General features: G+C 37.8%; 1 protein-coding gene across 2 annotated transcripts; it reads left to right on the top strand.

The window, feature by feature from the left end:
* The first annotated feature begins 5,952 nt into the window (after positions 1-5,952).
* Positions 5,953-23,327, top strand: SUV39H2 (SUV39H2 histone lysine methyltransferase). Of its 2 annotated transcripts, XM_020999784.2 has the most exons (6): positions 5,953-6,060; positions 9,276-9,421; positions 15,939-16,610; positions 18,228-18,374; positions 19,495-19,624; positions 20,670-23,327. In XM_020999784.2, exons 1-6 carry the CDS (start codon positions 6,030-6,032, stop codon positions 20,774-20,776), a joined length of 1,233 nt encoding a protein of 410 aa, XP_020855443.1. In that variant the 5' UTR covers positions 5,953-6,029; the 3' UTR covers positions 20,777-23,327. The 2 variants fall into 2 exon arrangements, with proteins under 2 accessions (XP_020855443.1, XP_020855444.1); XM_020999785.2 differs by lacking the exon at positions 9,276-9,421 and having other exon boundaries at positions 5,984-6,060.
* Positions 23,328-24,743: the final 1,416 nt, after the last annotated feature.

Here is a 24,743-nt window from a genome sequence, read left to right as displayed (position 1 = left end):
CCATGTAATCTGTTTTTATTAAACTAAATTAGAAGGCATTTTTTTATTTCTTTAAATGTTTCATGAATTAGACATAGAAAAAATATAATTGTTTATGTAACTGTTTAGAGTGAAATTATTCTGAGTGGGTAAGAAATTAGTATTTAACTTTTCCCCTTTTAAAACTGTCTTTTGAGAAACATTTGGCTTATAAGGGTTGTTAAACTGAATGTATTCCATCTATCAGGGAGAATTCAGTGGCCGATGAAAAGTTCATTAGACAATTAATGGGAGAATTTATTATTTGTCCAAACTTATAGTAGAACTCATGGTTACCGTGGAGGGCCAGGAGACAGATAATCTAAACATTAAGTGTATCTCCTTTTCACCATCATTTAGCAAAGTTGAAGGGAAAGACACAATGAAAATCTAAGCTTTATTGGCTGATACCACCAACACTTCTACTATTATTTTTTACCCAGCATTGTACATTTGCCTTACATTATTGGATTTTATGTAAATATATAAAACAACTATTTTATGTTTCCAAAAATGAGGTCCCTTCCAGCCCAAATCTATGTTATAATCCATGCATAATAGCTAAAAAGAACTTCAGTAACTTATTAATGGACATTCTGCAGCATTAGTGACACAGTAATTCACAGCTGAAACTATTTAATACGATTGATTCTTTTGTAGTACCTTTAAAATTCTTTAAGTAAAAGAGTCTCAGTTCTTTATTTCCATGTTTTTGGCTAAGACACTTTGGCTAAGTACTTACTTTTCTGTTATCAGAAATGTATCAGTTATGAAGAGTAGAAAACAATACTTTCATAAGTCAAAAAGCATATTTGAGAAAACTTTATTTCTCATTAACTAACACAGTTCAGCTCCATTTATGTGAACATTTATGTAGTGATCCTGGGGGCCTCTTGAGAGGTAAAGTTTTTTTTTTTAGTTTTTAAATAGAGCACTAGAAATTCTACGTTACTTTCCATGCAAATATACAGAATCAAATTTGACATGAATGCAAGTCATTTATCTTTTCAGTACACAGAGTAGTCAGCACTGTCATCTTTGAGTGCTAGAGAAGGATGGATGGTTGCCAGTAGCCACATATTGGCAGATGATATTGTCCTAATTGTATCAAGATTTGAAATACTAATATTTTTCCTCAGAGAAGTTCATGGTTACTCAGAGATCAGTCCAACAAATCTAGAAAACACATAGAAGAATACCTGTTGTCAACCTGTGACATGCAGCTAGATGGGCATTTGATTAAGTTAGACCATCAGTACCTACATGAACACTGCAGATGAACCACTGGCTGGGACCAGAAGTGAGCAGAAGAAAGTAGACTGAATTGCTTATGAGTAATTACATAAAATTTTGACATTCCCAAATTGCTCCCTGACATAGAACCCAAATTTATAAAATGACCATTCTTCTGGTGATTCTTTATGGCTATGAAATCATGGTACATGATCAAACTTCAGGTGACTCAGAGGTCAATGAATGTATAAATAGGTAGGCTGTGACATATTGCCAGTGATGATCTGTGTAGAAATGGCATAAGATATATCTTCCGGGAGATATATTAATAGGAAAAAGAGGTGGGCAGTCACGTTTCAAGAGCAATGGTTACAAAGCACATTCCTCAGCCTTTCGAAGCAGAGCAGATGTCGTCCCTATTTTGCCTATTAGGAAACTGAGGGCATAGAAACTAGATGATTTGTCCTAGTATCTCTAGCTGAAAGTGCTGGAGCTAGAACCTGGAACTCAGATCTTTTGACTCCAAGTTAGAATATACTGTTAGAATATATCACCTAGGAAAGCTAAAAAAAAAAAACAAATGAAGTGATTTATTCTCGGTGTTTCAAAGATTTAGTGTCAGTTCCTGGATTAAACTCCACCCCGGTAGCCCTGTTTTGCTACTTGGCCATTTGAATTGTATCATTTTTCTCATCTTATGTTTGTCCAATGTAGATTCACTTAAATATTTAGGGGGAAAAGTAATAAAATACTATGTACCTATTTTGGAAAAATACTAGGTATACAACAATCTTAATTTATGAAACCGATTTTAAAAATTCTTTATCTTGTCAAAGGATACTTCATTTTACAAAACATTTAGCACTCCTCTGGTGTGCACTGAAAATTATTCACTTCATGTAGGTTTGATAAGTAAAGTATAATTTTAACTTTCTCCCTTTGTCTATCTAGTGTTAATTCTTTTAGGAGACCTTTGCAGCTTCACAATCAACTATTTATTTCTTAAGCACCCTTTATGTCCCGGACACTGTAAAGCACTGGAAATACAAATCTAATAACCTTTTCTTAATCCTGATCATCCTTAATCTCTGTATTAATTTACATTGAAAAACATCATCTCTTCTGGTTGGTTATTCTCCTTTCTAGGTTTTCATGTAACTGTTCTTATTTTCCTCTATCTATCCCACTGCCCTTCTCAGTTTCCTTCACTGATTTCTGCATCACGTCAGGCCCCCTAACTCTGGATGTCCCCTAAAGCTCTTGTCCTGGGCCTACCATGTCTCTTGCTGATCTTACGCCAGGGATAAGGAACCTGCGACCTTGAAGCTACAAGTGGCCCTCTAAGTCCTCAAGTACAGCCCTTTGACTGAATCCAAACCTCACAGAACAAATCCCCCTAATAAAAAGACTTGTCCTGTAAAACTTGGACTCAGTCAAAAGGCAGCACCCAAGCACCTCGAGGTTGCAGGTTCCCCATCCCTCTTACTCTCATGTGTTCAGTCATCACCTCTCACCTCTAGATCTATATAATCAGTCCAAGCCTCTCTCCTGAGCTACTCATGGATCTCCAACTGCCTCTTGCACAGCTCTACTGATGTCCTATAGGCATCTCAAATACAACATGGTCAAAAACAGAACTCTTATCCTTCCCATCACATTCTCTCCTTTTCTGAACTTTCCTATCACTAGCAAGGGCAACACCATCCTCCTAATCACTGAGACCCACAACCTCAGTGTAATACCCTGACTCCTTACTCCCACTCCCCTCACGTAATCAGTCTGTTGCCAAGTCTGGTCATTTTACTTCACATATCTATCTGTCCCTTTCTACTCATACAGCCACAACCTAAGTTCAGGCTCTTATATCTTGCCTGGACAGCAGTCCAGGCAATAGCCTCCTAACTGATCTTCCTGCCTCAAGCCTCTCCCTACTCCATTCATCTGCCAAAGTGATTTTTATATAGTATAGGCCATGTATCCCATCCCCCACTGAATGAACTCCAATAGCTCCCTTTTACCTCCAGGATCAAATATAAAGTCTTCTGTTTGGCATTTAAAACTCTTCATAACAGGGGCCCTTCCTACCTTTCCAGCTTTTTTATACCTTACTCTCCTCCCCAAACTCTGCAGTCCAGCTATACTGGCTTTCTTGTATCTTTTCAAACATGACATCTCCTGTCTCTGTGCCTTTGCACTGGCTGTCCCCCAAGTCTCAAATGATCTGCCCCCTCATCTCAGCTTCTTAGTTTCCTTCCTTCCTTCCAGACCCAGCTCAAATTCTACCTTCTGAAAACCCTTCCCCATCCACATAGCTGCTATTGCTCTCTATATATCTTGAATCCTCCTAATAATTTGTATATTGTATCTCCCTTTAGAACATAAATACCATGAAGACAGGGAGAGTTTGGTTGGGTTTTGCCTCCTTTGTATCCCCAGAACTTTGCAGGGTGCCTGGTACGTACCAAGTACTTAATAAATGTTTGTTGTCTGATAAAGCCAAAAGTGAAACAGACCCTGCCCTAAAAGAACTTATATTCTAATATATACATTTGTTTATACAGAATATATACAAAATAAATGCAAGGTGGTTTCAGGAGAAAAGACTGGGACTGGGAAAGGTTTCCTGCAGAAGGTAATGTTTAAGCTGAATTTAGAAGGAAATCAGAAGTTCCAAGAGGTGAGGAGGGCCAGCCTTCCAGGCACGGGGGAAGGGTCAATGCAAAGGCACAAGAAAGGGGAGATATGAGTGATGTATAGGAGGAAAAAGTGGAAGTAGGCAAGTATGGCTAGACCATAATGAAGTATGTGGAGGGGATTAATGCATAAAAAGACTGGTAAATAGGAAGGGGGCAGGACGTAAGAGCTTTAAATGTCAAACAGCAGGATTTATATTTGATCCTAGAGGTAACAGCCACTGAAGTTTCGTGAGTAGTCAGGAGACATGATAAGACCCAGACTTAAGGAAAATTATTTTGATAGGTGAGGGAGGGAAGCAAGGAGATCCATGAGGCCACTGCAATAATCTAGGCAAGAGGTGATGAGAGTCTGTACTAGGGTGGCAGTGTGTGAGCAGAGTGACGAGGACAAATGTTGTAGAAGTGGAATCAATAAGACTTAGCAATTGGATGTGTGGGGTGAGAGAGTGAGTTGAGAATAATGTAGGTTTTTAAACTGGGTGCCTGGAAGGCTGTGGTCTTTCAGACAGAAATTAGGAAGTTCAACAAAGGAATAGGTTTCTGAAGAAATCTAAGTTTTCTTTCGGGCATGTTTGAGATGTGTATGGATATGCAGCTTGAAATGTGTAGTAGGCAGTCTAACGCTCAATAGAGAGACTTGGGCTAGATCTATGGATCAGTCATCTGCAACAGAGATGATAAATTGAACCATAGGTGCCAGGGAAGTTACTGAGAGGAAAGAGAAAAAAGACAAAGCTAGGAGGCAGCTAGATGGTACAGTGGATAATGTAGTGGTACTGGAGTCAGGAAGACCTGAATTCAAATATGGCCTCAAATACATACTAGCTATTTGACCCTGGGCAAGTCACTCAACTTCTGTTTGCCTCAATTTCCTCAACTGTAAAACAGAGATAGCACCTACTTCTCAAGGTGATTGTGAGGATCAAATGAGATATTTGTTCTTAGCATGGAGCCTAGCACAAAGCAGGCTATATAAATGATACTGTTGTTATTATTATTAGCTTTGTGAGTATGTCAACATTTAGTGGGCTTGACATGAATGATGAACTAGCAAAGGAAAAAGGCAGGGTTTTAGACAGGTCTGCAAACAGGAGCATCTAGGATCTCACTATCTACAGGTAACACATCACTCACTGTCATGCTTTGCTTCATATTAAGGATAATGGATAGGGTCAGCGAACAAGGTTATTTTTACTGGTTTTGTCCTTCGAATTATATTGTAAGCTTTTGATATGTTCATAAAAGACATCTGGAGAAGTTCTGGTAAGAGTTTTCCGTGGCTAATCCTGGAGTTTAGGTAATTGTGGCAGAACCACATGCAACTTAGTTTCCTACCATTTTAATTAAAGTGATGGAATTGATCACAAGTTGGACGTCAAGTGATTTTACGATTTTTAGTCATATCAAAGGAAAATCTTGTCTATGTCAAAGAAACAGTAAAACAAACACACAAATAAACCTTTAAAAGTAGGGTAAAAAACTGGGCCTAACTTGAGGACTGTTCCTCAGTGATAGACTAACATCATCTTATATCTGATTAACTCAGAGACTTTTGCACAAAGTTTTATAACAAGTGTTTTGCGCCTGGCTTACCGTAGGCGCTTAATAAATGCGCCTGCCCTGCACCCCTCCGGGCTCACTCGGCTCGCACGCACGCAATTCTCGGGGCCCGTAGGTTCCCCGCATTGCTCCCTCAGAGCCTGGCACGCGCTCCCCGCTCCCCGCCCCCCACCCCCCGCCTCGGGAGACTCCAGGGTCTGATGGGGTCTCGCTGGCGGGGGTAGGCGCCCGGGAGTGGAGGAGCTCGGGCTTCCCGCCTCGCCCCGGCCGGTCTGCACGCGTTGCCTCGACCGCCCCCCAGGGCCAGCCTCGGCGCCGTGGGGAAGCCCGGGGCCGCAGCGGCCACGGGGTCCTGGGAGCCCGCGCGCTGCTCCGCCGGCGCCCGTCGTGCCTGACGTGTGTGCCTGTCTCCTCCCTCCCCGCTCCCCGCTCCCAGCTCGGAGCCGGGTAAGGGGCGGGGCCTCGGCCCTCCAGCTGAGCGGTCCGGTCAGACCGCGCCAGTTTGAATGAAGGTTCCACAAGATGGCGGCGGCCGCGGCCGGAGCGCGAGGAGGTGAGGGCTGGGGAGGGACCGTGCCCCCACCCCGCCTCGTCTCACCTCCCACTGCCCAAACCGCGCTCTCCGCGCCTGGAGGACCGGGAGGGAGACCTTGGTGCCGGGGGCCGGCCCGCCACCCGCACGCTCCTGACGCGGGGACCCCAGCGTGGGGTGGGAGGCTGGCCCCCACACTGTCCCTCTTGCCCCCAGCCCTCTGCCCTCAGCCCCGCTCCCTCCTCCTCCTCCTCCTCCTCTTTCCTCCCTCCTTCCTTCCCTCCGCCCCGTCCCGTCCGGTCCCCTCCCGTCCCGTCCCGTCGGCTTTCCGCGCTGCACGCTGGCGGGAGGCTCGGGCGCACGCCGCGGGAACTGAGCCGGCTTGGCGCCTCTGCCCCCGCAGCCCGCGCCGGGCAGGGTGGGGAGCCGTTTACCGTCGCCCTCCCCCGGCACCAACGTTTCGCGGGCCCCGGAGGCGCCGCTGGCCGTCCGCCGGCCCCCGGGCCCCGCGCTGGGCAGGCTCCGGCTCCCCAACTGTAACGGAGGTGGGGGAACGGCGGGCGCGAGGTGTGGGGCAGGAGCGGGAGGCGCTGGCCCCCCGAAGGGGGATTAGTGGTTGGTTAATCCCTGGGCAGGATCCGAAACCTTGTCGGAAGGGAGGCTGCGGTTTGACTTCTTTGTGGTCCTGCTAGAACTCCGATGTTTGGGAGCTTACAAGTTTGTTTGTTTGTACTGGGTAGGGACCTCGGCTGGGAGTTTGGTCCTGGCGTTCTGGAGAGGAAGGTATTGGGGACGGGGCTGTAGAGAGAGGGCAGGGGGTGAGGGGGAGGCATGAATTCGGAGGTCTTTGGAGCTGGGGCTCAGTGACCAGGAGCTGGGAAGAACTGGAGAGCAGGACACCTCGGTCCTCAAGCAGAGACTTCTTTTTCCTGGGCTGCAAAGAATTAGATACCTGACCTCTGCCCCACCCCCAGGGGTCTTTAGAATCAAAACTGAAGGAAATACTGGGAAGTGGCTGAGGAACATGAGGAATCTGTTACTTTTGCACCCTAGAACGTAGTGTGCTTCAGTGGCTGCTTTAGGAACACATGGGATTCCTGTAGACAGAAGCTATCCCCTGCATTTTTAGTTGGTCAGGAATGGCAAGCCTTTGTGCAGTGTACAGTAACAGATTTTTATGGTGTTGATGAAAAACGTAATCTTGTAAATTATCATTAAGGTTTTCAGAGAAGTTTTTCCATTAAAAGAATACTGCAGTCCTTGCTAGGTGCTCCTGGCCACATGTTTCACTATACAGAAATATAAAATATTGAGTACTACTTTTTGTATTAACAGATTGACTTATACTTCACATAGATACCGAGGATTAGTAGATGTCAAGCGTCATTAGCACATGACAGTATAGGTGCACCTCACTTTGCTTAATATTTATTAGAATTTTAGAGCCGGAAGGTACCTTAGAAATTAGTCCAGGACTCCAATCTTTTTGTGAGGACTTTAAGTGATCTTTGGGCGTGGGAGACACCTGCTGGTAGTGAAGATGTGGGGGGTATTTGTGAGGAGATTGCAGTAATATTAATATTCCCTCATTATAGCAAGGGAAAATGTATTGTAGATGTATTTATTCCTCACTATAAATACCAGATCACGAGAGTAAGTGTGGTGGTTCTTATTGGCTTGGAACTATGGAAGGTAAGGACTCTAAATTTCTCTGTAGGCTGAGATCCTACTTCAAATTCTCCCACTATTTGACCCTATCTTCACAGTGAACAATCTTAAGTACAGAAAGGGTTAAATGTTTTGCCCAAAGTTATATAGCAGAACTGGGAATAGAATTCTGGTCTCCTATTTTAGTCCAGTACTCTATTATACCAGATAGTCTCTGGATCTAAAAGTTGTATGTGGGGGCTTGCTAAATGTTTTGCTCAGCTGAATGTTTAAAGGAATCTTGATTTGAATTTTTTTGTAATGGGAATAATTGGCTAATAATTATGTTAGAATGAAGAGTCCTGAGTAAGGACCTAGGTTCAGACCTTAGCTGCTGACACTTACTCTACTTATTTGTATCTTTGGGTAAATCACTTGATGCCTCTTGGCCTTAGTTTCTTATTGGAAAAATGAAGAGGTTAGACTAGATGACCTACCTCTAAGGCCCTTTCAAAATCTGTTATTCTAGTTATAAATTTAGATTTTAATATACATGTAGCTTTCTTAAAGTCAAACAGATTTGTATACATTGCAAGATCATGTTTCACAGTAGTTGGGGCATCTTACAATCAATCCATTCATTACTTTGACACTGCTTTAAAATACAAAAATGAAAAAATTAACATTGGAAAAATTAATGTTGTTTCCATTATGGGTATAACTCTTGGATTTATTTATTGTGAAGTTAACACATTATCATCTTAGAGCCTAACCTACCTCCCAGGTCCTGTCCAGCGTCTGACACATTCTGGCTCTGTGACCTTGGACATGTCACCCAACTTCTTAGTGATGGGGGGAGGGAGAGGGAAGACTGCTAAGTTTCTGATCCATGTTGGTAGAAGGAATTTTTGCTACCAGGAGTTCATTTTACCAGTTAAATCACAGGGCTGGATTGAATGGTAATATTACAGCATGGGCAAGACAAGTGAAAATTTTTAATTTCATAGTCTTGCAAATGTTGTATAAAATGCTGTAAGTTTAGTATGTGTTTTGGTTTTCAGCTCTTTTCCCATTTGTTGGTTAAAGAAAACAAAGAACTTGTACTTTATTACAAAGCTGTACCTTTGGCTCCATTTTAAAATTTCTTATTTTAGTATACCTGTGTATCTTTTAACCTTTATAATCTGTTCTAATAGTTGGCCAGGGGGTCCTGTAAATTCTATTAATGAAGTATGCATAAATATAATGAACAAGTCAAAAATATTTCTTTGTGCTGACTGTTACAATAGGCACCATAATCTTGATGAAGCAAACAAATTAAAATGTTCATTTAAGGATCTTAGCATAACCTAATTGATGGGAATTTATTTAACTAATGGATGACATTGGTTGTCATCTAATGGGAATCAATATTAACTATCCAGGAAACTTTTAGGTTTTCTCCTGAAGAAAATTCATTGATTCATGTGTGCATGTGATTTTACAATGTAGAATTACTACTAATTGGGGGGTGGGAATGTAAAAACTAAAAAGTATATATTCTTAACTTTAGTATTTCATTAGTGAGGAATCATATTTTCTTATTGTAGCTTGGTGTGTGCCTTGCCTAGCTTCACTTGATACTCTTCAGGAATTATGTAGAAAGGAAAAGCTCACATGTAAATCGATTGGAATCACCAAAAGGAATCTAAATAATTATGAGGTGGAATACTTGTGTGACTACAAGATAGAAAAGGTAAGGCAAATGTGTAGTCCTCAATAAAGTTATAATCAGATGTTACTTCAATATTGCATTTCATTTATCATGAAGAGGAACTTTGAAATTTGGAGAAGCAAGACTTTTTTTAAGTTTAAATTCTAGGCCACAACAGGTAAATATTTTAAGGAGATGATAGAACACTAGTTCTTGACCAGCTCTGTGTTTTTTCTATAGTAAATGTATTCCAAGTCAGCTTCCCCATAACTATTACATAGCATACTTTAGGATTGCTTTTCTCTACTACAGTTGGTGTGTACCTGAAAATTCAGATTAATTTTAATGTTAAGTTCTGAGCATCAGTTCCATAATACCAACTAATCCTACCAGGTATCTCTACATGAATATCCTATTATCTCAAACTTAACATGTTGGGGACAGAGTCAAGGATTCAAGCCTTTGTTCTATACTGACTAGCTTTATGACTTTGGGTAAGTCACTTAACCTTTGTGAGCCTCAGTTTCCACATCTGTAAAGTGAGGGGATTAAACTTGATCTCTAAGCTCAGATTCTGTGATTCCACATTTTAATAGCAAATTCATAATCATGAGATCTCTTCTACAACAGCCCAACAAAGTCATATCACCTACTTTGAAGCTTTCCATTGGTAGGGAATCCACTACTTTCTAAAGCATCTCATTCCACTTTTGGACAGCTTTAGTTGTTAGGAATTTTTCCATATGTAAAATTTGAATCCACATCTCTGTAACTTCTACCCATTGCTCCTAATTTGAATCCCTTGCGCATGAGACTGCCCTTTAGATAACTGAGAACTGTCACGTCCCTCCAATTCTTCTCTTCCCTGTGACAAACATTCCTAGTTCCTTTAATCAGTCCTTATGTGACCTGGGCTCCTTCAACCAGGCTGCCTTCCTTTAGAGACACTGTGCTTTATTAGTATCGTTTCTAAAAGGTGGTACCCATAATTGTAGCACATATGTAGTATACTCAGGGTAGATTCTTCCCCTTACAAACTATTTACCCACCTCCTTCTAACTTACCTTTATCCATCAATGGTCCTACCATATTCCTAGATTAAACCTCAGATTTCTTTACTTTTTATTCCCTCTATTCCATTAATGGTCAGTCACTAAACCCTATGCTTTTTTCCAGATGTCTCTTGTAATTCTCACTTTTCTATTCCCACTGTCACCATTTTAGTCAGAATTCTTTTCACGTCATAGGAAGACATACCACAATAGTCTCTCCAAATTCTTCCTTCGTCTACTTTGTCCTTTATGCTTCCAGATTTGCTTTCCAGAAACACTCCAATTTCATCATTGCTTTGCTACTCAGAACCCTCTCTGATGACTTTCCATTTGCTGAAAGGACAAAGTTAAAACACCTCTGCCTCAGTATTAATGATTGTCCTTAATTTGTCCTCACTATACCTCTCTGCCTTAGCAGTACCATGCTTCAGTGCCACATCATGATGCGGAAGTCACTTTGGACTCTACAGAGATTATACTAACAGTACAAACTCGAGTAGGTTCTATTAAGCTTTAAGACACCAAATAAAGTTCCAGAAACAGACCATGTTTATTGTCAGAGGAACAATCTAGCTAAGTATGGATGCTCATTGCCACCAAGTTGCATTTTAGGTGATCCTTTTATTACATTTAGCCCACGAATCACATAAAAATGCAATGTAAACTTCAGTCTTGCTTGAAAAGTGGTAGTAATAGAATAGGGGGTTCTAAGAATTTAAAATTTTAGATCCCATACAAGCATTAATTTAACTGATGGGACTCAATGTGAGATCATTGCCTGGTTTCCAATGAACTGATGTACAACTCTGGAGAAACTGAATCACATCTGTTTAACATTCATGCTATAAACTAAACTAGAAAACAAGTATCAACTAAATGGAAGGGTAGTTCCCAGATCGCACTCAGAGAAGCAAATAAATAAATTGATAGAGTTAGTTTGATTGTTCAGCCAAGGACAGTAAAACATTTCATGGTATAATCAGCATGCCTTACAGTACTCATGAGATGAGCATAAGCAAGGTCACTGTCAGGAGGGTAGTGGCAGCTTCTATGCTCCAGCATTTGTTGTAGAGGATGAAAATGTCGATAAATTCAATAAAGAACTTGACAACATCCTCCAAACCAAATTATCATGTATACCTTGATATACGTTGACTTTAGTGGGAATGTGGGCACAGGGGAAGACAATGGAAATACTGGAAAATATGGCTCAGGGAATAAGAAGTTAGTCCCAAAGCTTGTAAACTACTTGAATGATTCATGCCTGTGTATCACTAATACTTTCTTTAAGGAGAGTGATAATATGGGATACAAAAAATGATAAATTATCACCAAAAAATGAATTGACTCTTAATAGGAAATGACTAATTACTAACATGGGAATCATTTCAGTATGTGTGCGTTCAGAGCAAAAGTCAAAATTACCATGAAGGTAGAAGAAAGGATAAAGATGAGAAGACTGTGAGTAATTACAATATGAAATATTTAAGCAAGCTGTTAAGATTGGGAACTAGATAAAAGTAAAGATACTAGCTGATTACAAAAATTTCTTAAGATAAATTTGACCAATGTGAGAGTTGCCTCAAAGAGTTCAAAAGAGCCCTAAAATCATTTTACCAGAAAACATTTGTGCTTCTTGTCAAGCTGAGAAATATAGTAGACTAGGGCATCGCCCGATTAGAGAGTACAGGCTAACATTAAAGAGAAAGCTTAGGAAGAATATTGTTTGACAAAACAGTGAAGACAGTGAGTGAAGAAGAAATAAGCATGCACAAAGCTCAACGTAAGACATAACTAAAATGGATCATTGCAAGAGCAACGATAGATAACACTGCAGTGAAGACCACAAATCTATTCCATGGTTAAGAAATCTAGGATTTAGACTACCATAAAAAAAGAAATCCCTCACATTTCAGGACTCAGTGCCTAGCACCATCTCTCATACACAAAACCACCACCAGTGCACCAAGTACTATCACTTTTTTTTTATATACAGGCATACTCCCCCATTTCCAGACTTGAGCAATTCATTTCTCTGACTTCTCACTCCACACCCACACCTGAACAGTGACACTCACTGAGCAAATCTACCTCTTTCAAACTTGCAAAAAGGCAAATTTAAACTTAAAATTCCTAACAATCAAAAAACTATGCAAAGATGGAATAGGAAGTAATGGGTTTTCCTCCTCTAGAGGTATTTAAGCAAAGGCCCATTGTCAAGTATGTTATGAAGGAGTCTTGTTTAGGTATGGATTGGAATAGATATCTTTTCCAACTATAGAATTCTGTGATTCATACACCCAGTAACTGCTGTCATCCCCTACGTCTCTCAAGGATACATTTTGTCCCTTTCTAAATAGCCTAGGAGATAACTAGTAATTTTTTGGCAGCTGTCCTTGTGGCCTCCTATACACAGCTATTTACTTTATGCTGGCATTCTCAAGACTGTGCATTCATTCAGAATGTTCTTGGATACAAACAAACAAGAAATTGAAATGATTCCTGCCCTCATGACATTCCATTCCATCCAGAGAAACAACACATACCCATATAAATATGTACAAAATCTATACAAAGTAAATGCAAGGTAATTTGGGAGGCATACTGAGAAGCACTAGCTGGTGGGAAGGTTGAGGTGCCAAGAAAAGCCTTATATGGGATTTGGTGTTTGAGTTGAGGTTTGAAGGAAACAAATGAAATTGTATTTGAGGCTAGAAGCAATAAACCCCGGAGTTTCTTGAGCAGAGGAGTAATGTCAGACCTTGTTTTGGGAAGATCTCACTTTGACAGCTGTGTAGAGTATGGATGGAAAAGAACAGAGCCAGGGAGAACAAGTATTGGAAACAACCATAAAGATAACTCTATTCAGTGGCCCTCAAATTAACAATATCATTGAATATGAAGCATGAAATAGGGGAAGGTGTCCACTACTATCATGGAGTCTGCCTCACGCAAAGTCGAAATGGAAGACAGATTCTGTATTTGTGGTTGCCATTCTGCTGATTATGTCAAGCCTCAGAATACCACACAGGCTTTCCTAAGTGAGATTGGCACAAGTATTAAGTGCCTGATATGTGCAAAGCAGTATGCTAGGTGCTGGAGTACAAGCAAAGCAAAGAATAATCCCAACCACACAGGAAAAACCAAGTTGACGAAGAATACTTATTGCCCAGATTATATCTTGTAATTAAATGGGCAGCCTGTTACAAGTACCCAGAGGTCTTGGGCTGGACTGCATTTGGGAAATTATGTAGCAGTTTGAATAATTCCTGCTCCTTGGTGCTAAAGCTCATCTATTTAACACTAATATTCTCCCAATGAAACTGTATGATGGTGCGTCATAAAGAATCATAATCTTAGAAGAATCAAAATCAAAGGTGACCCATACAGCAATGGAAACACACAGATAATAAATAGGCCATAGCCTATTGTCAACAATTATTCATGCAAAAACAGTTATAAAAGATATCAAGGGCATGCCTGACTAGAAAAGGAGACAGGTTAATTGGTTAGTGAGATCCTGGATTTTGTCCTGATACATAAAATATACAAAACAATAAAAGACCTAGAGAAAAAGCCTTTAGTACCTTGACTACATAGTTGTCCCAAGGATTTATGCAAAGATTATATGATTTAGTTCTAGAAGGGAATCTTAGAAATTGTTTACTCTAATCCTGTCATTTTACAAAGAAGGAAACTGAGACCCAGAGAGAGTGACTTGTACAAAGTCTCAGAGGTAACAGGGATTGTCAATTCCAATTTTTAAAAAAAATGCCTAGTGTACCTACTGTGTCTACTTTTTAAAAGTGCCTACTATGTGCAAGGACCTATGTGTTGGAGATAAAAAGACAAAAATGACACAGTCCCTAGGGAATAGACAGACCTCAGCAAGGATCAGATGGCATGAATGGCTTAAAAGTTGCAGTTGTGGAAAGAGTACCCACATTGAAAATGTCATGGATCCATGAAGTAAGTACCTATTAACCCTAACTCTACTAAACACTATTATAAATACTTTTTCTAGCCAGGGTCATTTTTTCCCCCTGTCCCTGCAGCATACCATATTGCAAGCTTATATTCTTCCCCCTTTTCTTTCCTATAAAGTACTACCCATCCTTCAAAGTTTCACACCATCTTTTTGGCCTATTCCAATAGATGCAGTGTACTTCTCTGGTATAAGATTAACCTGACACTTATTTTGACACATAATCATTTACTATTGTTTACTTAACTGTTGTGTATCTGTTTTCTCTCATTCACCATCCACCTCACCCCACAGATACTTGAAGGCAGTTAACGTACTCCTCCCACTTCTACGCATCCTTTTTATAGACTAAAACATCACCAATTCTTTCATCTGGTCATCATTTAACATGAACTTGAGTCCCTTCACCACCTCATTGCCCTCCTCTCAATGTTGTCCAGCTTATCAATGTCTTTTTGTAAAATGCTGGCGTCCAGATGTAGTCTGACCCAAAGCATGGTATAGCAGAAAAGTGCCTCTGTTGGATACCCAATAATCCCCTCAATACAGACTTCAACAACTATCTACTGAAGACCTGTTATGTATTATCCGCTTTAGAATAATTAGAATACAGCAAAATCCTTCACAATAAAGCTGTACTAACTATAATTCTGATGCCTCAGATGGTAATTGATTCTTGCAGTGCCTCAGGGTCATTATGGTCATCAATTATCATTATACTGTAGATCACAGTATCATCCAGTCTAAACTATAGGTCAAGGGATCATTGAAAACTGCCCTTAAAATTCCTAACTAACAAATGATAAAACATCTCCCTCTTGACCAGAAATTGGATAAAGATTTCAACTTCTCAAGTCCTTTGTGAAGAAGTCTCACCATTAGGCCAAAAAAGCTGAGCTATCTGAAGCACCTTTCTTTCTTTTTTTGACTCTGTGAATATTTGGTGGAATAAATATAAACACTTTTGGTTTTTTGTTGACATGGTCTCATTTTCATAAAACTGCTTTGCAAACTTTATAACAATGCTTTTGAGACATTAATGGACCTTTTATGTCACAGTAAAAATTCAGCAACATGAGGTTTGAAAACATGGGGAGAATTTTCACATTTTGCATAACATCCTTTAAAGATGCAGTAGTTTAATACTCTTTAGAGTCCAGGGGTGGGGAACATGCAGCCTTGAGGCCACATGCGGCCTTCTAGGTCCTCAAGTGTGGCTCTTGAATCCAAACTTCACAGAACAAATCCTTTAGACTGATGTTAAAACAATGATAATGAGTACTTATTTTCTCTTTAGAGTACTTAATTCAAATGAACATATTATCTCCCTTGATATACTATAAAGTCCTTGAGGGAAGGGATTATGTCTTGTTCATCTTTGTATATTTTAACACATAACACCCACCCACACACACACCACCACCAAACATCTTCCCCAGAGACTTTGTCTGTGATAGGCACTCATTGTTGAATTGAATTGAAACCTTACACCTTAATGTACATCTTTTTCTTATTTTTTAAGGATATGGAATATTACCTTGTAAAATGGAAAGGATGGCCAGAAACTACAAATACTTGGGAACCTTCAAGAAATCTCAAATGTCCATTACTTCTTGAACAGTTTTATAATGATCAGCGTGATTATTTGTCTCAGTTAAAGCAAGGCAAAGCAGTAATGTTGAAAAATGATATCAAAAGTTTGAAGCCTGCTATTGCTGAGTATGTTGTAAAGAAGGCTAAACAAAGGGTAGCTCTGCAGAGATGGCAAGAAGAGCTTAACAGGAAAAAGAACCATAAAGGAATGATCTTTGTTGAAAATACTGTTGATCTGGAAGGTCCGCCTTTAGACTTTTACTACATTAATGAATACAAACCTGCTCCTGGAATCAACTTAACAAACGAAGCCATAGTTGGTTGTATGTGCACTGATTGCTTCTTTGAGAAGTGCTGCCCTGCAGAAGCTGGAGTTCATTTGGCTTACAATAAAAAAAGGCAGATAAAAATCCAACCTGGCACGCCTATCTACGAGTGCAACTCACGGTGTAAATGTGGGCCTGATTGCCCCAATAGGATTGTTCAGAAAGGTACACCGTATTCCCTTTGCATCTTTAGAACTAGCAATGGCTGTGGCTGGGGAGTGAAAACCCTTGTGAAAATTAAAAGAATGAGTTTTGTCATGGAGTATGTTGGAGAGGTACGTTCATCTACTTAGACTGTAATGAATAATATGTATACAAGATTGCGACATTTTTAGGGAAGAGTCTTTTTTAAAGGACTTGTTTCTTTGTTAATAAATTACTTTATTTTTTTGAATAACATTAAGTGTTTGTCCTGGCTGGTATGTTTTGTGACTGACATTTGCAAAGATTTACAGATCTATTTTCTTGTTTTTACATCAGGAGTGTTATGGTGTTTTTAATAAAACTTATATATTTTAAAACTCCTGATAAATTTGGTGCCTCACTGTGGCCTGCAGGTGTATACCAGTGGAGCACAAGTTTGGCAAATTGTACTAAACTGGGAAGCTTCAAGTGTGGGCCCATGGATGGACAAGTATGTTTATTTGAGAACCAGTCTAAGTAGGGATAGGCTCATCACTCTGCTGGCTGCCTGGAAATGAATTTTTCAGCCACAGCAGCTCTTGAAAGATCCATCCATTAAGTTGTAAAAGGGGTTGCAGTCTACATTGGTGTAGGGAAGTAGCACATCACTGAAATTACAGATGCCTTAAGTATTGGAGCAGATAAAAAACAAAGTATTCCTTCAAATACTGTGCTACCACTGGAAGTGATATTTTAAATTCTAATAACTACCCATTAGTGCTACCAACTTGCTGTGAAATAGTGAATCTAAAGGATGATAGTAGAAGTCCAGAACTTGTGTTCCCATAGCTCACTTTGAATTGCAAACATTCTCCCTACTGACATGCAAAGAATCAAGTTGCATTGCTATGCTAAAAAATTCTAGCTACAGAGATATTTGGTTGTGGTTGCATATCTGATCATGTTCAATCCTATTTCAATTTTAAAGTTGCTCTTGGTGATGGTGGATCTAATATTGTCTTCCAAAGACAAAGCTAATCTCACTTTGATCTGAGTGTGAGATTATGTCAATTTTAAGTTATTCTTCAGTATATTTGAACTTATGAGATGTTATTTTTTGCTATTTTATTTACTACTTTAGAAATTTTTGTTTTGTAGCTAATTGGATAATTAAATAAAAAGGTAGATCTATAGATGTTTTTTGCTTTTCGGTCAAATCTTTGTAAAAACCTACAAAATTGAATTTTGTTAATATTGCTCACTGCAAATCGAACTTAAATAATATTCTGTATTCCTAGTAAGGTTCCTTTTGTAACCATATTCAAAGATTATTGACGGGAGAAAAGCATTTTGGGTATGTAAGAGGCTGAGTGTGCATTGTTTGCCTTCAGTTACTGTTTGCAGGGAAGAATAGAGTAAAATTTGCAAACATCTTGTTTTAAAATGATGTGTTTTTTCTGAAGTTATTTTTACAAATCCCTTTTTTCATCTCCCACATTTCTCTATTTCCACCTGTCTCATTTCAGAATTTGTTTAGATGATTGGCAGTCACTGTGACTCTTCAGAGTAGCTAGTGTATGTGTAATTTAAAATATTTTTAGGTCACAACTACTGTATTGTTGTTGGTATACTGTTAATATTGACATCTTATTTCCTTGGTTTCAGCAGTAAGATCAGCTCTGACTTTTTACAATTATTTTGCAAAAATATGGATTACTTTTTCTTTTAGTTCAGCAATAGTTATATAATATATTAGTTTTTCTTTATAGGTTATCACAAGTGAAGAAGCTGAGAGACGGGGGCAGCTCTATGATAACAAAGGAATCACATATCTCTTTGATCTGGACTATGAATCTGATGAATTCACAGTGGATGCAGCTCGATATGGAAATGTGTCTCATTTTGTGAATCATAGTGTAAGAAGTATCATTTCAAGCATAAAGAGGACTTTTTAAAATTAGAGGGCCAAGAATTTCACCTTGTTACTTTAAAAATCTTAATTTCTCATTATCTACTGCCATGATTTTTCATAATCTACTACCAAGAATCATTTTGACTTAAAACTACCCAGTCCCTTAAAATAAGGCCTTAAAAATGAGGTGATCACTCATACAGTGCTTTGTATTTCCAGAGTGCTTTATACCATTTTTACATCTTTGTTAAAGTATTATATTATTGTTGTTTTAAAAAGGAAGATAGCAAGTGAAGTTACAAACTTGGGGAAAAAATATACCAAATTATTAGTTCAGGTATAATTGATTTATGAAAAAATGTTGGAAATTCTTCCAAATCCACTAGTCCACTTTACCTGTTTTAAGGTAAATTTTGTTTAGTGATGAATTTGAGATCCACCAAATTTAACACTAACATATCTAAAGTCTGGCAAAGTTCTGTGTTAATGTCTCACTTTGTTGTGGTGAAATCATGTTCTAAAAGGCCATGTCAGCAGAGACAAGGTATGACATTCCCTACAAAGTTGGAAACATTTCAGGTAGGGGATTGGATGATGTACTATATGTCTGTTACCTAAAAACCAACCTAGCCAGGTGCAGAGAGATTCATCACCAGAAGGCCGTTTAGTAGGAGATGAATTTGAATTTGTTTGGTTATAGTAATTCAACAGGACCAAGGGTGGAGAGGTTTCAATCTGCATCAGTGGGGAGAATACACACACTGATGAAATCATGCATCTTTTGAAGTATCTCAAGAAATATTAAGAATGTATAAAATTTCTAGTTTTATTCGCTAAACAAAATACAGGCTTTATCTAAACCCTCTCCCATATAACTTATAAATTAGGTGTGGGGAAGGCAGTGGGTTTCTAAGGTTTATTTTGAGCACTGAGACACCCTGGAACCTTAAATTTAGGCTCTAAGAGGTTTAACAATCCACATAAAAAGCAATTAAATTTTAAAAGGAATTTAAAAACAAGGCCCTGGGAAATTAAAAGTTTCACGTGGCATTTATCTGGCATAAATCATATGCTTCTGTATATAGAACAGCAATGATCATGTGATTCTAATGTTCCTTTTTTAGTGTGACCCAAATCTTCAGGTGTTCAACGTCTTCATTGATAATCTTGATACTCGCCTTCCTCGAATAGCACTGTTTTCCACAAGAACAATACATCCTGGAGAAGAGCTTACTTTTGATTATCAAATGAAAGGTATGATGATTTATTATGGATATGATTTACATTAAACAATTGTGGGTACAGAATAGAATCAGACTTGGAAAGGACCTTTATATTTAATTCTACCCCTATCACTTAGCAGCTGAAGAAACTTATGTTTAATTTACTCATAATCATACAGGTAGTAAGTCATAGGAGCAGGACCAGAGTGTAGGACTGCTGACTTATTTTGGTGTTTACATTATACCATATACAGCTGCTCAGGATATCACTTCTGTAGTGATGGATTTGTTGTGTTTAAACAAAAAACTTTCAAGTAAGGAAATGTTACTCCTTCTCCAATATAATATTTTCTTATACAAAATACTATTATTTTAGTTCTTTTGGAAATGTTATAAAATCTTTTTTGTTGTAGTCTCAAAAGACTAAAAGTTACTAAACCACAAAAAACTTGGCTCCTATTTGTAGCCAAAGGTTTTTTTATTAAACATTTAAGCAGTTAGTTTTTTTTAACATTTTTCTTTAGAGTGAGCTTCCTAACATTTTATGTACAGTTTAACTTTTTTATATGCCCATGTATAAGGTTGTATATTAAATGAATATTGTATAATTCAGTCATTTTCCCAGTGATTTCCATTATTCCAGATTTCCATTCCTACTGAAAAAATTTGATTCTGCACTATGAAATAGAATTCTTGCTTTGTGTGCGTTTAATTCAGTCATCCTACCCCTGCCAGAAAAACTAATCTGCATGATCTTTATTTTCATTAAATTATGCCACATAACTCTAATATTTGCTTATTAATTTATGATTTAAAAATACTAAGTACATAATCCTTAAAAGAAGAACATCTACTATCTTGTCCCAGGGATGGTTTTTAATGGTTATTTTGCTACCTTGCAGCTACTACTGTCCTCTAGTTAGTTATGTAAATAAGATAATTACTGTCATTGATTCGAGTACTAACAAATTTTCAAAATGTACACTAAAAATAATCTTTAAAATTAATAATAAAGAATTTAATATTATAATTACCAACTCACTTTTTTTCCTGTGTTTTTCCCCCCACGTCTTCAGGTTCTGGAGATGTATCTTCAGAGTCTATTGACCTCAGCCCAGCCAAAAAGAGGGTCAGAACTGTGTGCAAGTGTGGATCTGTGTCTTGCAGAGGTTACCTCAACTAAATTTTCAGGATATAGGTCTAAAGATAAATGTCATAGTTCTTTTTGTTTGTTTTTTACTTAAATCCCATCTTAGAAAATGAATTTTTTTTATATTTAAGTATTTGGGATATTTTTATATGTGCTAAATCAAGGTTGTTATGCCTCATGTTTTCTTAATTTACAATTCATTTCAAAACCACATTAGCCAAAGACCTTACTGATGCTTATTAATGTGAAAGGGTAAACACAGGGTCACAAGAGTAGATCTTACACAGACTAGTCAAAAATATCAGTGCTTAGTAACTAAGTTGGATGTCATACCCATTAGGAAGACAAAACTACATATGGATTAGGGTTTTTATTCATTCAACAAACATTTATTAAGCACTAACTGTGCAGAGGACCACGCTAAGCTGGGAGAGATAAAAACTTTAGAGAAGATACCATCCCTGCCCCCATGGAGCTTACATAAGTTTAGTTATGGAAATGCTGCTTTTGAATGTGTAAGTGTTATCAGTTTAGGACTAACATTCAGTTTGTTGAGAAATCTTAAGTATAGTTAGTTTATTTAATTTGGACAATGTAAAAAAAGTTCTATTTTTGTTAATGTAATTTATATGACATCCTTATTCACCTGCTTAACAGTCATACATACTGTGTATGTACTTATTGAAAATAGGTGATATCAAATTTTATACTCTTTTCTAATTTTTATTAAAACAAATTGACAAGTTACTGATCCTAATATTTGCTAAGGTGTAAAATTAAATGCAAAACAATAGAATTTAAACATCTTGATTTCATACTTTAGAGAAGTTTGTAGCGTATAAGGTATATTTTTTTTGCTTTTACTAGTAGTTCTTAAACTTTTTTTCCTATAGAACAATAATCCTTTAAAAAGTACTGAATGGCTGGCCATCATAATTATGTGGGAGGAAAAGGGGGGCTTTAGGGACCAAAGGGAAAGTTTGTTAGCTAATATATCAGCATCAAAGCCCTTTGCAGCACTCCTCAGAAGAACAGATACACATCCTGAAACCCCCTCATAACTTCACTGAAAATTGCAAGAACCTGTTTGAGAACTACTGATCTGTAAATTATAACCAGATGTCCCCCAAAGTGTTTTGTGTATTCCCATATTTGCTAATGTTTCATCATAAGCAAATTTTTCTAATACATTAGTATTACACCTTTTTTCAGACGAGTTTTAATGTACATGCTTTGTTAAACCTGTAATATTTTTATATTTTCTGCGGGCTGTTCTTTAAAAGTGATACATATTTTAGACTGACATTCTGTACATGAATCTGTTGAAAATGTGATCATGAAAGCTAAGTTTGTCTTGGCCAAGAATAGTTTTATTTTATACTATTTCTGAATTACGGGGCTAGAATTAAAACTGTAAAAAAAAAAATAGAACAATTTTATCACAAAGGAACACCTAAAAGTTGAATAATTTTTCAGGTGCATATTTCTGGTTCTGGGGTTGACTTGTTTTGAATTCTAATTATGATGCTCAACATGGAGACAAATGGTTCAAAACAAATTCAGCTCACTGAATTCCTAGCCAGGTCTGCCCAAGCCTCTTTTCCTTAACTACAGTGACCCAAAACTTGCCTGGGATAAACATAAACACAGAAAACAACGACTTAGATCCATTTGCCTCTGTATGACACAAATTCTGTTTCATTTGTGAAATCTCTTTTTGTTAAGGAATTTTAGTCAGCCATACAGCAAAACAATTGTTGCATTAAAAAATTTTCATTATAGCTTAGGTTATTTATGTTTATGGACTTGGAACCTGAGTAAATGCATTTACAAAATGGCTAACTGGAAAGGACTTTTGTGTGTCTGCTCACAAATCATTTATGTGTCATTAGTCAATAATGGCAATACTGGCTTCACAGACTTAGCTATAGGCTTAGGCCGCTATTTATTGGGTAAATCTTGAGAGACAATGAAGGGGCTGTGTTCCTTTCCTTTTAAATAATTGTTAATACATTTTTACTTTTAAAAATGTTAGATGTTTAATGAGATCTTGCCTCTTTATTTTAAAAACAAAATCTGGATAAATTGGGACAAAAGGTGACATGAAGTCAGCAGACCTTTGTGATCAAAAGTATTCTGAGCTCCATTATTCTATTATCAAGACCAGAATTTATTTTGCAGCCAAACAAATGTAGCAACACTGTTTAGACAAAATAACCGTGGTTTCTTGCCATTTTAAATAGTGATTTGTGTTTATCATTTAGCTAGCCACCAAATAATTTGGCAGTTACCTAAATTTTGTTTATTTTAATGGCTTTAAAGGCTTAGGAATTTGGTGTTTTTTCAAATATAAGTGATTTTCAAATGTAAGATTTTGATCAAGTTTAAATTAAACTAATGTACAGGTTATACTAACTCCATTGTTTTCAGTGTATGTAAATGGAACTGTGTTAGAAATACACAGTTGATAATCTCAGGAATGTGTTTTTTTTTAATAGATATGCAAATTTTAGTTTGTATTTAGTGATTCTTAAAGCATTTTTCCATAGTTTTTTTTAACAAAATAAATTTAATTTAGTTTGGATTCTGATGTTGTTCAGTACATCTCTACTTACCATGAAATGTCATTGTTCCTATTTAAGCACTTTATTTTAGTGAGCGAGGCAGAAAAGCGGTGATACATTTCTGACCATACTGAGACTAGATTTGTAAGTGTAGCTAGCTGACTTGTCAGGGACTTAAGTCTTGGTTTTGTTTTTAAAAGCAAGCTATAATCTTTGTTTAAATTCACAACTATTTTGCTGGCTATTTAAAGCCTTGGGTCACAGGATTATGGATTTTAGGATCACAGATTTAAAACTAGAAGGGATCTTAGAAGTTACTTAATCCACCCCTTATTTTACAGATTAAGAAACTGAAGCGTGCAAAGGTTGAGAGGATTTGAACCAGGTTCTCTGATTCCAAATCTAATGCTTTTTCTATTGTACCATATTACCTCTTAGATTCTCTTCATCACAATACTCCAGAATTGAAAGGGGTCTCTGTAGACAATTGGTCCAACCCCTACCTGATAAAGAATACCTATGTCATTACCCAACAAGGTCATTCAGCCTTTGCTTGAAGCCCTCCAGTGAAGGGAACCCACTATCTCTTAAGGCAGTCCATTGCAGAACATTAGTAAATTTTTCCTTACATCAGACTGAAATTTGCCTCTTTTTAATGTCTTCTTTACTACTCTTAGTTCTTCCTGGTGGGACCAAGTAGAACAAGTCTAATTCATATATCAAGTATTTTCAAGTCATCATATCCATATTTATATCTATATATAGTTTTTCAAGTATTGAAAATAGTCATCATATCTTTCTTCCATTCTTCCTCCGGGCTTAAAAATGTCCATTTCTTTCAACTACTGTTCTTATGCCATGGCACTTAAAAACCCATCCTACCTGCCCTCCGCTGGACATTTCAGATCCTTGGTACAACCTAAAATTTTACTTTTCTGTTAACTTTAGTAGACTACATAAATCTTATTCATGATATAATTTATACACATGAAACAGAATAAGGTAGAATTTGATTAAAATTATAAACCGAACACTAAACTCCCAAAATAATTCAGGTAGGTCTTAGAGAGGTTAAACACCAAAACAAAAGACATTTTGGAATCTTAGCTAGTAAAACTAAGTCCTAAAAATAGATGGATCCAAAACTAAAGAAGCTGTTATTTTTCAATGTGGAATTATCTCTCTGTAGAAAGCCTCTTTATTTCTCAAAAGCAAAAAATACAACCTATATAAGTTGTATTGGATTGTAAATAGAATAGTTCATATAGGTATTATCTAGACCTGAGTTCAATTCATTGAATTTCTAGTATGTGGGCACAATGAAATTACTAGACAGATTTATTAGATATAGCTACTCAAATGTATAAACTGTGATGCATCAATGTAAGTACACCCTCCAGCGGTGCAGGTCATCGACACCTTTCCATCCTATATAA

Source organism: Phascolarctos cinereus, unplaced genomic scaffold (genome assembly GCF_003287225.1).
Source record: "Phascolarctos cinereus isolate Bilbo 61053 unplaced genomic scaffold, phaCin_HiC Scaffold_1;HRSCAF=81, whole genome shotgun sequence".
Taxonomy (NCBI): domain Eukaryota; kingdom Metazoa; phylum Chordata; class Mammalia; order Diprotodontia; family Phascolarctidae; genus Phascolarctos; species Phascolarctos cinereus.
The sequence above is the reverse complement of the archived record's forward strand: the minus strand, read 5'-3'. Positions and strand labels throughout refer to the sequence as shown.